The sequence below is a fragment of the Poecile atricapillus genome, chromosome 17 (genome assembly GCF_030490865.1).
Source record: "Poecile atricapillus isolate bPoeAtr1 chromosome 17, bPoeAtr1.hap1, whole genome shotgun sequence".
In the NCBI taxonomy this organism is placed as follows: Eukaryota; Metazoa; Chordata; class Aves; order Passeriformes; family Paridae; genus Poecile; species Poecile atricapillus.
The window spans coordinates 1,139,140-1,151,838 of NC_081265.1; the positions used below are offsets into that span (position 1 = coordinate 1,139,140).

Genomic DNA, 12,699 nt, shown 5'->3' on the forward strand with positions numbered 1-12,699 from the left:
GTCCGGTCTCAGCAGCCCTCAGTGGGGAGGGGTCTGGCAGTCCCCAGGCCGGGGAGGGACACGCTGTGCCTGTGGGACAGCGCCCAGAGCCCCCCCGAGAGGAACCTGACCCCGCCGGGGGGGCGGGGGGGCCCGGGATGTATAAATGCCGCTCCCGGCTCCGCTGCCGGGCAGGTGCCGGCGGGCACCCACCGAGAGCCACGCTGCCACCCACGGGAGCCCCCCCGGGCCTCCCAGGACCCTGACCCACTTATTCCCCCCTTGCCGCGGCCCGAAAGCCGACCCGGCTCCGTTTCGGGGGTCAGTTACAGCGGCTGGGCGGTCGCGGCTCGGGTGTCGCGGCTCGGGGGGCCTCGGCACCCCCCGGCGCGGGCAGAGCCAGCCCGGCATGAAAAAGTCATGAGCAACCAAAGCTGGGGCTGTTTGCGGGAACAATAACCGGGCACCGGGCTGACACCGGAGCCGCAGGGCCCGGGGGGACGGCGGCGGGAGCCGCTCCGGCATCGCCACGGCACGGCCAGACCCCGGCACGGGGAGTCGGGGCATTTTCGGGGGACCCAGGTGATGGCAGAGCCCGTCCCCGCCTGTCCCCAGGTGCCCCCGGTGCAGCGGGGCCGAGGCCGGGGGTCCCCGCGGCTGCGCCTGACCCGGCTGGAGGTCCCATCAGGGCTAGGGCTGGAGCGGAGACTGTCCCCTACACCGCTGTCACCTCCTGTCCCCCACGCCCCATCCTCTCCTGTCCCCCGCCGAGGGGCCGGAGCCTCATCTCTGTCATGAGTTCCAGGCGGGCTCAGCCCCGGAGGAGCCCACGCCCAGGGGGTTGGCTCTGGGGGGGTTGGGGGTGTCCGTGACCCCGATCCACAGCTGCAGGAGGGATTTGGGGCCGCAGGACAGATGGAGGCCAAGGGCCCCAAAGCAGGATAAAAGGTTTACACTAATCAAAATGCCTGGCTAATTGGAAAAGGCGCTTAGGGGCTGGCCGGGAGGCGGCGCGGCTGGAGGTGACCCGCTGCTGAATCAGAGGGGCCGGTAACCTTAACCCGCCGGGATCGGAACGGATACGCCGGCCCGGATCGGGTTCCCACCCAAGTTTTCCACCCGCGGCTCCGCCACAGCCGGACGGGGCCGCGGCGAGGGACGGTGGCGTGGCCGGGGGCTGCCGCGGTGCCCCCTCGCCCGGGCGCCCCCGGTGCCCATCGCAAGCCGGCCGGTCTCTAATCCCACCTGCGGCTAACCGAGCGGGTCGCAGCCCCCCGGGCCCCCGTCCCGCTCCGTGGGTCCGGGGCAGCGCAGCCGCCCCCGCCGCGGGCGCTCCGTCCGGCCCCGCCGCGACGCCCGGGCTCGGCAGCGCCGGGGGAGCCCCCGCCGGCCCCCGGGGGCCGGCCCGCCTCGGCGGAAGATGCCAACGAATGGGATCCACCAGGTGCTGAAGATCCAGTTCGGGTTGATCAACTGCGAGAGCCGGTACCTGACGGCGGAGAGCTTCGGCTACAAGGTGAACGCCTCGGCGCCCAGCCTCAAGCGCAAGCAGATCTGGACGCTGGAGCAGGATGAAGCCGACAGCTCCATCGTCTTCCTCAAGAGCCACCTGGGCCGCTACCTGGGCGCCGACAAGGACGGGAAGGTGCGCTGCGAGGCGGAGCAGCCGGGCCGGGATGAAGGCTTCAGCATCATCACGCAGTCGGACGGGCGCTGGGCGCTGCAGTCGGCCCCACACCGGCGCTTCTTCGGGGGCCGCGAGGATCGCCTGTCCTGCTTCGCCCCCAGCGTGACCGAGGGCGAGCTCTGGACCGTGCACCTGGCCATGCACCCCCAGGCCAACCTGCTGAGCGTCAGCCGCCGCCGCTACGCGCACCTGAGCGCCCACGAGGACGAGATCGCCACCGACAGCAACCTGCCCTGGGGGGTGGACGCGCTCATCACCCTGTGCTTCCAGGACAAGAAGTACAGCCTGCGCACGGCCGACGAGCGCTACCTGCGCTGTGATGGCACCTTGGTGCCCGAGCCCGGCGCCCGCACCGGTTACACCCTCGAGTTCAAGGCCGGCAAGTTGGCGTTCAAGGACTGCGACGGGAAATACCTGGCGCCCACCGGACCCACCGGCACCCTCAAATCCGGCCGCAGCTCCAAGCCGGGCAAAGATGAACTCTTTGACCTGGAGGAGAGTCACCCCCAGGTGGTGTTCACTGCGGCCAACGGCAGATATGTGTCCATCCGGCAGGGTAAGAGCTCCCCACACCCCTCCCTGCCTGCTCCTTGCCCACCGAGGGACCCCCACAGCTCCGTAGGAGCACATCTGGGACCCCCACCCTGGGGGAGACCCCACAGTAGCAACCCCACAGCGCTGTGCCTGCCGGGGGGGATCCTACAGCCGCATCCTGGGGACATGGGGGACCCCAGCGTGGCTGCTGGAGAGGGACACGGGGGGTCCCGTCTGCCTGGGGGGGCACTGAGGTCAGTGAGGATGGAGTGGGGTGGGCAGGGCGGCGGGGGGGACGCGTGGGTGTGCGTGTACACACGTGTGTGCATGTGCAGGGCTCTGTGGGCGTGCACAGGGCTGTGTGTGTGTGGTGCAGGGCTGTGGCTGTGCACAGGTGTGTACGTGCACACACACACACACACACACACACACAGGTGTGCCGTGCTCCCTGCAGCATCCACAGGGTCACACATTTACCTGTGCACACCACACACCACAGCCCGTGTGCACACACGCGTGTAGAGCCAGCGGGTGTGACCACAGGTGAGCAGAACCCCTTGGTGGAGACCCAAGGGACCCCACTGGCTTCCAGGTGCCCCCCGGGGACGGTGCCACCCCTGTGCCAAGCAGCTTAGTGCCGGGTGACGGGGGGGACCGGCTATAAATAGGGGTTTGTGACCAGATGGACACGGCGGTGACAAGCTGATTAACCAGCCCAATTAGCACAATTGTTCGCAGGAGGATTTGGGGGGGAGGGGGAGGGCGGCCGTGGGGCAGCAGTGGTGATGGCTGGGGTGGGACAATGGCTGCGGTGGAATTGGTCCTGATGGCCGGAGCAGGATTGCTGCCAAGGGCCAGAGCGGGATCAGTGACCGTGGACAGAGTGGCTTTGGTGACAGCGGCCAAGAGTGGAAGCGATACCCATGGCTGGAATAGGATGGATGCCAATGGCTGGAACGGGACGGTGACAATGGCTGGACTGGAACTGGTCCTGATGGCCCGAGTGGGACTGGTGACAATGGCTGGAGTGGGATCGGTGCCTGTGGCTGGACTGGGACTGGTGACAATGGCCAGAGCGGGGTCACCGATGATGACTGGAGTAGGACTGGTGCCAAGTAGTGCCAAAGTGGGATCGGTGACCATGGCCAGGCTGAGACTGCTGCCCAGGGCCAGGAGAGGACCAGTGCTGGCAGTCAGAGAGGGACCAGTACCAGTGGCCAGAGCAGGAGTGGTGCTGATGGTCAGAGTGTGACCCGTGCTCATGTCCAGAGCAGGACCAGCACCAACATCCACTCTCCCGCCAGGTGTGAATGTCTCGGCAAACCAGGACGAGGAGCTGAACCACGAGACCTTCCAGCTGCAGATCGACCGCGACACCAACAAGTGCAGCCTCCACACCAACACCGGCAGCTACTGGACCCTGGTGGCCCACGGGGGCATCCAGGCCGTGGCCACCGAAATGTGAGTGAGGCAGCGGTGTGGGGTGGAGAGATGGTTTGGGGGGGACACAGGCACCCAGAATTCACGCTGTCCCTCGGTCACCAGCGCTGCCAACACCATGTTTGACATCGAGTGGCGCGGGCGGCGCGTGGCCCTGCGCGCCAGCAACGGCCGCTACGTCTGCACCAAGAGGAACGGGCAGCTGGCGGCCGTCAGCGACACTGTGGGTAAGTGCTGGGGGGGACAGGGGGGACGGGGAGGGGGTCCCCGGGGTGCTGAGGGCCGGGTGCTGCGCAGGGGAGGACGAGGAGTTCACTCTGAAGCTGATCAACCGCCCGATGCTGGTGCTGCGGGGGGAGCACGGCTTCGTCTGCTACCACCGGGGCTCCAACCTGCTCGACTCCAACCGCTCCGTCTACGACGTCTTCCACATCAGCTTCAGCGACGGCGCCTACCAGATCCAAGGTGGGTGGGTGGGAGGGGGATACGGGGTGGGGTGGCCCTGGGGGTCTGTCCAGCCTGCGCTGACACCCCCCGGGGCTCCCTGCAGGCCAGGGGGGCAAGTACTGGTATGTGGCGAGCAGCGGGTCGGTGTGCAGCGACGGGGACCTCTCCGAGGATTTCTTCTTCGAGTTCCGGGAGCGGGGCCGAGTGGCCATCAAAGGGAAGAACGGGCGGTACCTGCGCGGGGACCCCGCGGGGACCCTGCGAGCCGACAGCGAGTCCGTGCTGCGGGCCACGCTCTGGGAGTACTGACCCCCGGAGCCCCCCGGCCCCCGGGCACCCCCGCCTGTCCCTGGTGGTGGCAGCGGTGGCCCCGTCCATGGCAGCTGTGCCCCCCGCGACTCACGGCATTAAAGTCACCTGGATCGCACTGAGGTGGCGCCGCGTCCTCCTTCCCATGGAGATCCAGCCCCGTTTCCCTCCCGGGAGCGCCATGGAAAGGGCTGAGCCGGGGGCCGGGGATGCAGGGACCCCCCAGGGGTGCCACACGGGATGGGAGGGGATTTGCAAAGCAAAGCCACCGCAGGCTGGAGCCCGAGGAGGTTCGGAGCCCGTGGCGCCTCTGCCAGGCTGGGGGAGTAGGGGGGGCGGCAGTGGAAGCCCCCCACCCCGAGAGCTGCCAGGACCCTCCGGGAGGGTGGAAAGGAACAGAGCCAGGCACGGGGTGAGCAACAGGATCGTTTTCATGGCAGACGACAGAGTTACAGACAGTGGAGAGGTGCGGGAGGGGCCGGGGCCGGACCACGGCGCACCAGCGTGGAGAATACGAGATCATTTATAGAAACAACGGGGGAGCGGAGGCCCCCTCCCCTGCCCAGCAGAAAACGGGGCTCCCCCGGGCACAGCACCCTGTTTGTCCTGATCCTGAAGGCGGCTCGGGGGGCTCAGCCCGCGGCCGGCCCGGCTCGGCACGGCCACTACACTACCACGGATCCACAAGACAGCGCGGCCCCGGGGGGCTGCCCCGGCCTGGCCGGGCTGGGGGGCGGCGGGGCAGGGCTGGGCCAGCCCAGGAGCCCCCGCTCCGCCACCGGAGCCCCGAGACCCCCCCGGTGCTGCCGACAACACGACCACGAAACACGCACAGACACACCCCCCCCCCGCCCAGACCGCCGGCCCCGCTCCTGCTCTGGTGGGGTGGAGTGGGGGGCTCTCCCGGGCCCCCACCCCGGCCGGCGGGGTTTGGGGCGGGCTGGGCCGCCCCCCGCTCACAGCAGGACCAGGCTGGGGTTCCGCAGCTGCCGGTAGATGTTCAGGAGCTTCTCGGCCGTGGCAGAGCCCTCGGCCCCCTCCTGGCCCGGGGGCGGCTGGTCCCGGAGGGTCTGCGCCTCCTTCAGCAGCATCTGCGGGACGAGGACAGGGGGTGAGGGACGGGGTGGTGGGGGGGCTCCCACCGGGAGGGGGTCGGGGGTCTCACCTCGTGGTTGGCCTGGATCTGACGCAGGTACTGCATGCGGAGGTCGGGGGGTCCCGAGCCCTGCGCCGCCTGCTCCAGCACCAGCGCCTGAGGAGGGAGGGAGGCTGCTGGGAGAGCTGGCAGCAGCCAGCCCCAGGGACCCCAATGCCAGGAGCCTCAGGGACCCCCAGCTCTGGGAGCCCCAGCTCCAGCAGCCCTCAGATCCTGGGAGCCCCAGCCCTGGGAATTCTCAATCTCAGGGAGTCTGAGCCCCAAACCCAGGACCCCCAGGTCTGGGGAACCCCAGCCTCAGTGATGGTGGTCTATCCCACCATGGTGCCACAGAAACGCCCCCCACTGCACCCAAGGCTCCATTCCAGGGGGTTTGGGGTCACTTGGGGTCCCCCCTGCCCTGGGGGGGTACCTGTATGCGCCGGATGACGGCATGGTGTGTCCTGCACATGTGGGCCAGGGATGGGCTCTCCATCAGGATCTCCACAGCCTGGATGGGACCCGCAGGGCTCAGGTCATTCATGGCCACCTGGACAGTGAGAGCAGTGTCACTGCCACCCTCGCTGGGCAGGGGGGCGTCAGGACCCCTCCCCACGGGCACTGGGTTCCCCAGAAGGCTCCAGAAACACCCAACCCCCCCCCCAGGAAGTTGCCCCCAGCCTGGTGGTACCAGGTGGGTCCTGGCAGGATTGAACCTGGCAGAATTAACACTGTCACTCATCACCCTGGGGACATCTGAGCTCTCAGGTGCAAATCCACCTGTGCCAGGTACCTTGGGGCCCCCCAGGTGGGGTCAGGCAGGAGAGCTGGGTAGAAATCCCTGGTTTCCCTGTGTCTTTAGAGGGGAATTTTGCATGGGGTGGATTTACAACCCAAATCCAAGTGCATTTTCTAGAACCAAAGAAATGGGAACATCTGGAGAGGGAGGGAAACGACCACAGCCTTTGGGAAGCTCAGGGCTGGGAGAATGGACTGGGAATGCTGCCTGTCCAGCCCAGCACTCGAACCCCACCCCACAGGAGGGAGTCAGAGCGGTGTGACCATTCATCCACTGGTCCCCCTGGCTCCAGGAAGGGACAAGGAGCTTCCCTGGAGGCTGACCCATTCCTTGGCTCAGGGCTAACCCATTCCTTGCCTCTCGGACAAGCAGCTGGACATGGCCACCGTCGGGCGCCACACCACACGCCGATGCCACCTCCGTGCTGCTCAGTGCCTCGGCCCCGGGGTTCTCAGCCAGCAGCCAGCGCAGGGTGGCACAGCAAAGTGGGACATCTGGGGACCAAAGGACAGAGCAGAGATGTGACACCGCTGACAGTCCCAAGGCAGCCCCTGAGGGGGCAGGGGTAGCATGGGCTGGACCCCAACCCACTGGGACACGCTGAGCTCAGTCATGCCACTGCCACGTGTGCCAGTGCTGTGGTGGGGACAGTAGGGTCACACAGCCCTCCTCGCCCAAGGGAGGGGCTGTGACAGTGCCACCCTGCCAGCACCCCTGCCCCAGGAGCCTCTGTCACTCCCGGGATGCTCCTGTTCAGGGACCCACCTGTTTCCGAGGTTTTGAGAGCATTTTTCAGCAGCTCCGAGGACACCCGGATGGATGCTGCCGAGGGGGGCAGGCTCTCCTCTCCCGCGGTTTTCCCCTCCTCAGGTTCAGTCTGTTCCCGGGACACTTTGAGGAAGGTCTCCACAGGGTCTGAGGGGGCAGGGGGGACGTCAGGCCCGGGGGGGCTGCTCCCGAAACGGAGGCACTGGAGCATGTCAATGGTGCATTGGCTGAGGGGCAGGCAGATCCCCTCTCTGTCCGGGGACAGCAGGGGAGAGTCGTCGGGCAGGAAATCATCCAGGTCCTCAGAGGAGTCGGAGCCGCTGCCCAAAATATCCCTTAAACTGTAGTAGAGGGCACAGGAGATGGTCAGAGGCAGGTCCAGCTTGGTGTCCGCAGCAGGGCCGAGGGGCAGCGTCAGCTCCCGCTTGTTCCCAGGGAGCAGCTGGTCAATGGGGAAGGTGAAGGTGGTGGCCGAATCCACGGATTCCTCCTCTAAGGCACAGGGGCCGGCCAGGAGCTGGACACAGAGGGTCCAGCCCTCCTCCAGGCTGTACTCGCTGCAGTTTTCCAGCAAGCAGGAGATGGTGACGGTGTCCTGGAGCAGGAGGCAGCTCCAGTTGGCAGTGATGGTGCAGGCGATGGGCTTGTGGCCCTCGTGGCTGGAGAGCAGCGCCGCGCTCACGTTCATCACCTGGTTCAGGCTGGCCAGGGCTCGGTTCCTCTGGTCCACAGCCTTCTTCAGGAAGGACACTCTGCAAGGACAATGTGACAGGGATGAAACAACGGGAGAGAGGCCAGGATGGCGCTGTGCTGCCAAGCTGAGCTGCTCCTGGCATGATCCCACCACAGGAAACCCCCCCCAGCTTCTCTGCCATGGCAGCCACAGATCCACGTTCCCATCAGAGCTGATCCTGCGGACAGCCAGACCTCAGGAATCCCCCTGTGCGTGGAGGGGGGGCTCTCCCACAGCCCCTCCCCACACACAGCCAGCCATGGAGGACGGAGGCACGAGCCTGCCCTGCCTGTTACTGCTGGCTTGGCACGCGTGGCAGGCGCCTGGCACCCTGCCCGTGCCACCTTCTGCTGCCATGGCTGCTGCTGCCAGCCCGCCCACGGCGCTGGGGGTGGCTGTGCCATGGGAGGGGGCTGCCCTCAAACGCTGGTTTTATATTATGGAGGTTGGGGGGGCTTCCCAGCCAGAAAAGGTAAATGCTGGAGCAGTTTTCCAAGAGAAAAACTCGAGGAGAGATGAGGGTGTTCAGCCTGGAGAAAAGAAAGCTCCAGGGAGACATTAGGGCCCCTTCCAGTGCCTAAAGGGGCTCCGAGGGAGCTGGAGAGGTACTTTGGACAAGGGCCTGGAGTGAAGGATAAAGAGGAACAGCTTCCCACTGCCAGAGGGCAGGGTTAGATGGGATTTTGGGAAAGAATTATTCTCTATGAGGGTGGGGAGGCCCTGGCACAGGTTGCCCAGAGAAGCTGTGGCTGTCCCTGGATCCCTGGAAGTGTCCAAGGCCAGGCTGGACTGGGCTTGAATCAATCTGGGATAGTGGAAGTGTCCCTGCCCATGGCAGGGGGTGGAATGGGATGAGCTTTAAGGTCTCTCTTACCCAAACCATTCCGTGATTCCGTAATTAATTACTGGCAATGACCTGCTCAACCCCCAGCTTGGTGCCACCTTTACCTCTCTGAGGTGTCCCCTATCCCCGACAGCAGCTCCTTGATCCTCCGGCCGATCTCAGCAGGGGTCAGCTCCACGTCCGGCTCCTCGGGGCTGCACAGGCCACAGGACACGAGGCGGCCCTTGGCCGACAGGGCCAACAGCTCCGACTCCCCTGCGGGCACAGACGGGCGGCTCAGGGCCAGGAGGGGAGCGGGGGCTCCCTGGATGGCTGAGGTGGGGGGGACAGGGAGCAGGATGGCACTGCCTCCCCAGGGCAGTGGGATATGATGGACACAGACATGGGTCACTGCACACACCTGCTCACACACAGACCCCCAAGAGGGGACACCACCCTGTGCCTGCCACTCCCCAGCCAAGGCCAGCAGCACCCAGCTGTCACACTGGGGCCCTGCTGGTGGCACACGCAGCTCCATGGGCAGCCAGTCCAGAGGCACATTGGACACCCCCTTTTTGGAGGGAGCCTCATCTGAGCTGCCTTGGGGTTCTCCCACGGCTGCGAGGGCTGGCCAGTTCCTGCCATGCCGAGCTGAGGGACTGGGAACGGGCAGGGAAGAGCAGGAACCACAACGGACAGGAACGACTTACAAAACCAAGGGGAGCCAACAAGAATGAAAGATGGAGCCCCACCCATCCCACACGGAGCTGCAGAGGGAGGAGAGGCGGCATCCCACCCCGCTGCCCCCAGTACCTTCCGAGGCCCGAGAGGACAAGGAAAGAGCCACCACGCTACAGATACTCAGGCTGGCCGGGGACAGCACGGGGGGCAGCACGCCGGCCCCGCTCTCCGTGTCCTCGGGGTCCGAGGAGTCGCCTGCCCAGTCCAGGTCGACGGCGGAGATGTCCGAGTGGGTGCTGTAGTACATGCGGGAGCCGCTGCCGCAGGCCGCGCACAGGATGGGGCCGCGCAGGTAATATTCCCTGAGCTCCGGCACCGTGGCCTCCTCCTGCTGATCCGCCTTCACGGCCACCATCTTCCCGTAGTGGCCCACGGCCACCACGCAGTCACAGCCGGGCTCGCCCGCGGGCGGCTCGTCCTCGGCGTCGTCGGCCGCGCGCCGCTCCGTGCGCAGCGCCCCGATGAACACGATGGGCTCCTCCAGGTGGTGCAGGATCTTCACGGGCGGCGCCGGCGTGGACACGTCGCGGCAGCCGTCGGCGGCGGGCGAGGAGCTGAGGGCTTTGAGGGGCACGGAGCAGAGCTGCCCGTCCGGGAAGCCGCACAGGATCATGGGCGACTCCAGCATGGCCACGTCGATGCCGAAGAGGAGGCTGAAGAGCGGCTCCTCCAGCACGAAGCCCCCCGAGCACCAGAGCCCCTGGGTGCCGGGCGCGGCCGCGCAGCACAGAACGGGCAGGAAGCAGGAGGGCGGCGCGTCCCCCCCGTCCCCGGGCGGGCTCCCGGGGCAGAATTCCACCTGGCTGACCTGCCGGTACGGGGGCCCGTCCTGCTCCGGGCGCGGCAGCTCGTGCAGCCGCATCCACCACTTGCCCTCGTCCTGGGCCAGCGTGATGACGAAGGTGCTGAGCAGGGTGAACATGCTCAGGCTGGCGTCGGGGAAGATGCAGGCGTCCGCTTCCACCGGGAAGACGCCGGAAGGGCCGTTGCTTTCTTGGCCGTCGCCGTCCGTCTGCTCCATTAACCTTCGGGAAAACAGGGAAGAGCTCTGAGCCAAGCGGTGAGGAGAAGCCAGCGTGGCCCTTGGCCGCCTCTTTGCCTGGCCCTGGGAAATGAACTCCTGCAGGAGAGCTTTTAGCACCGGCAGAGATGGATGCAGAGCCTCACGCTTCCCACGGCAGCCCCGGGACGGGGGCTCAGCCCGGGCTCACCTGCTCTGCTGCTCCAGGGACACGCAGTAAATCCCGCTGTGGGCGCACAGGATGTAGAGCTGCCGGGGCTGGGGCAGCAGCTCCACGTGCCACACCTGGTCAGGGCAGCGGAACACAGCCTGGAACACAGCGGGGACACAACCAAATGTCACCTCCCACGGTACCCGCGGGGGCGGCAGGGACAAGGCAGATCCCTGCAGAGGGGGATCCAAAGCCATTTGCAGGGACAAAGGAATCCCTGGGCAGCACCCAGCTGGGTGTTCCTGGGCAGGGGGGTGGCAGAGGGGCTGAGGCAGCCTGTCATTCCCGCTCCCTGAGGGGAAGGAAAACAGGGAGCAGGGTACGTGCTCTACTTTGCTGAGCGGGAGAGCAGTGTGGGAGGCAGAGCCCGCTCTTACAGTGGTGGATTTCTTGGAAATGATAATCAGAACAAATTAACAAAGGCAGCAGCGTGTCAGTCAGGGTGCTGTGACAGCGGGGACAACCACCAGGCCTGGGGGGAGAGGGGAGAGAAGCCCCTGTGCTGGGGGAAACGAGCCTGTCTGATTCAATGGGTGCCCCACAGGATTGGGAGGGGGCCAGCTGGCAGCACCCCCAAACCCCAAAGCAAAGGGTGCTGCTTGTAGGGTTTGTTTGCTGGATCCTGCCAGGGGGAATCCAGGGCTAGGGAGTGGGGACATGACTCTGGGGTGTTCCCACTGTGTGACAGGACACTGTCCCCACAGGATGGGGCACACAGGGTGACCCCCCACCCCGCCAAGCCCCTCACCTTGAGCACTTTGCCCTCCTGGTCGTACACATAGACGAACTCGGTGCCGTTGGAGAGGTAGATCTCGTTCTCATGGCACAGCACCCGTGGCTTGCCCGCCACCAGCCCCCCCACCGGGCAGCAGAATCCGGCCAGGTAATCCACCCTGTGCCCCACCTGTGCCATGGTGCTGGCCTGGCCATGTGGGGGGACACCGAGGGTGTGAGGGGCTGACCCAGACCCCCAAGCTGGGTGGTCACACAGCCCTGCAGACCCCCACGCCCCTGCTGGAGACCCCCAGCCCCCACAGTACATGTCTGGACCTCCAGTCCCCCACCCCTGAGCTCCACAGTCCCTTCCCCCTGCGAATGAGACCCTCAGACCCAGCCCCACAAGCAGCCCCTTCCCAACCATCAACCTCAGACCCCCCATTCACACTTCCACAGCCCCCAGAGCCCCCCACATCACAGCCCCTGTACCCCAGACCCTCCAAACCCACCCCAGACCCTCCAAACCCACCCCAGAGCCCCCCACATCACAGCCCCTTTACCCCAGACCCTCCAGACCCACCAAACCCATCCCAGACCCCCCCACATCACAGCCCCTGTACCCCAGACCCTCCAGACCCACCCCAGAGCCCCCCACATCACAGCCCCTGTACCCCAGACCCTCCAGACCCACCCCAGAGCCCCCACATCACAGCCCCTTTACCCCAGACCCTCCAGACCCACCCCAGAGCCCCCCACATCACAGCCCCTGTACCCCAGACCCTCCAGACCCACCCCAGACCTCCCCACGTCACAGTCCCTGTACCCCAGACCCTCCAGACCCACCCCAGACCCTCCAGACCCATCCCAGAGCCCCCCACATCACAGCCCCTGTACCCCAGACCCTCCAGACCCACCCCAGACCCTCCAGACCCACCCCAGACCCCCCCACATCACAGCCCCTGTACCCCAGACCCTCCAGACCCACCCCAGACCTCCCCACATCACAGTCCCTGTACCCCAGACCCTGTCCCACAACCCCCCCAAGACTGACACCCCCAAACCCCCACGAGCCCAGCTCCACCGGCAGCCCCCCACCCCCCGACCCACCCCCGCCCAGCCCTCAGCCCCCCGCCCAAGCCGCCGCCCCTCGCCCCCCATCCCGCCCCCCCAGATCCCTCCCGGAGGGGCCGCGGGTACCGGGCGGGGGGCGCGGGCGGCTCCGCTTTACGGCTGCGCGGCGGCCGCCGCAATGGGCGGGGGGGAGTTTACGACAGGCCGTAAAGCGGCGCTGGGCGGGTGGGCGGCTCCCGGGGCCGGTACCGGGGGTCGGTACCGGGGGTCGGTACCGGGAGGGG

The 12,699-nt window shown here is 66.8% G+C and overlaps 2 protein-coding genes across 4 annotated transcripts; one reads left to right on the top strand and one right to left on the bottom strand.

Annotated features, from left to right (window-relative positions):
* The first annotated feature begins 225 nt into the window (after nucleotides 1–225).
* Nucleotides 226–4,514, top strand: FSCN2 (fascin actin-bundling protein 2, retinal). Its single transcript, XM_058852047.1, has 5 exons — nucleotides 226–2,222; nucleotides 3,505–3,661; nucleotides 3,746–3,867; nucleotides 3,938–4,105; nucleotides 4,191–4,514. The coding sequence occupies exons 1-5, from the start codon at nucleotides 1,400–1,402 to the stop codon at nucleotides 4,394–4,396; spliced, it is 1,476 nt and encodes a 491-aa protein (XP_058708030.1). The 5' UTR covers nucleotides 226–1,399; the 3' UTR covers nucleotides 4,397–4,514.
* A 745-nt stretch (nucleotides 4,515–5,259) lies between these two features.
* Nucleotides 5,260–12,604, bottom strand: FAAP100 (FA core complex associated protein 100). Of its 3 annotated transcripts, XM_058852038.1 has the most exons (10): nucleotides 12,542–12,604; nucleotides 11,376–11,549; nucleotides 10,607–10,725; nucleotides 9,468–10,420; nucleotides 8,780–8,930; nucleotides 7,096–7,850; nucleotides 6,688–6,824; nucleotides 5,965–6,081; nucleotides 5,562–5,648; nucleotides 5,260–5,487 (listed from the first exon to the last, which is right to left on the bottom strand). In XM_058852038.1, the coding sequence occupies exons 2-10, from the start codon at nucleotides 11,538–11,540 to the stop codon at nucleotides 5,353–5,355; spliced, it is 2,619 nt and encodes an 872-aa protein (XP_058708021.1). In that variant the 5' UTR covers nucleotides 11,541–11,549; nucleotides 12,542–12,604; the 3' UTR covers nucleotides 5,260–5,352. The 3 variants fall into 3 exon arrangements, 2 of the variants coding, with proteins under 2 accessions (XP_058708021.1, XP_058708020.1); XR_009279010.1 differs by lacking the exon at nucleotides 5,260–5,487 and having other exon boundaries at nucleotides 6,654–6,824; XM_058852037.1 differs by lacking the exons at nucleotides 5,260–5,487; nucleotides 5,562–5,648; nucleotides 12,542–12,604 and having other exon boundaries at nucleotides 6,013–6,081; nucleotides 6,677–6,824; nucleotides 11,376–11,625.
* Nucleotides 12,605–12,699: the final 95 nt, after the last annotated feature.

Excerpts from the sequence above, each read along its gene's own strand:
- FSCN2 (XM_058852047.1), top strand. The coding sequence starts at position 1,400 with ATGCCAACGAATGGGATCCACCAGGTGCTGAAGATCCAGTTCGGGTTG. Across the intron at positions 2,223-3,504 it reads ATATGTGTCCATCCGGCAGG|GTGTGAATGTCTCGGCAAAC; the intron begins GTAAGAGCTCCC and ends CTCTCCCGCCAG. Across the intron at positions 3,662-3,745 it reads CAGGCCGTGGCCACCGAAAT|CGCTGCCAACACCATGTTTG; the intron begins GTGAGTGAGGCA and ends CTCGGTCACCAG.
- FAAP100 (XM_058852038.1), bottom strand. The coding sequence starts at position 11,540 with ATGGCACAGGTGGGGCACAGGGTGGATTACCTGGCCGGATTCTGCTGC. Across the intron at positions 10,421-10,606 it reads TCCCTGGAGCAGCAGAGCAG|GTTAATGGAGCAGACGGACG; the intron begins GTGAGCCCGGGC and ends GTTTTCCCGAAG. Across the intron at positions 6,825-7,095 it reads TCTCAAAACCTCGGAAACAG|ATGTCCCACTTTGCTGTGCC; the intron begins GTGGGTCCCTGA and ends TTTGGTCCCCAG.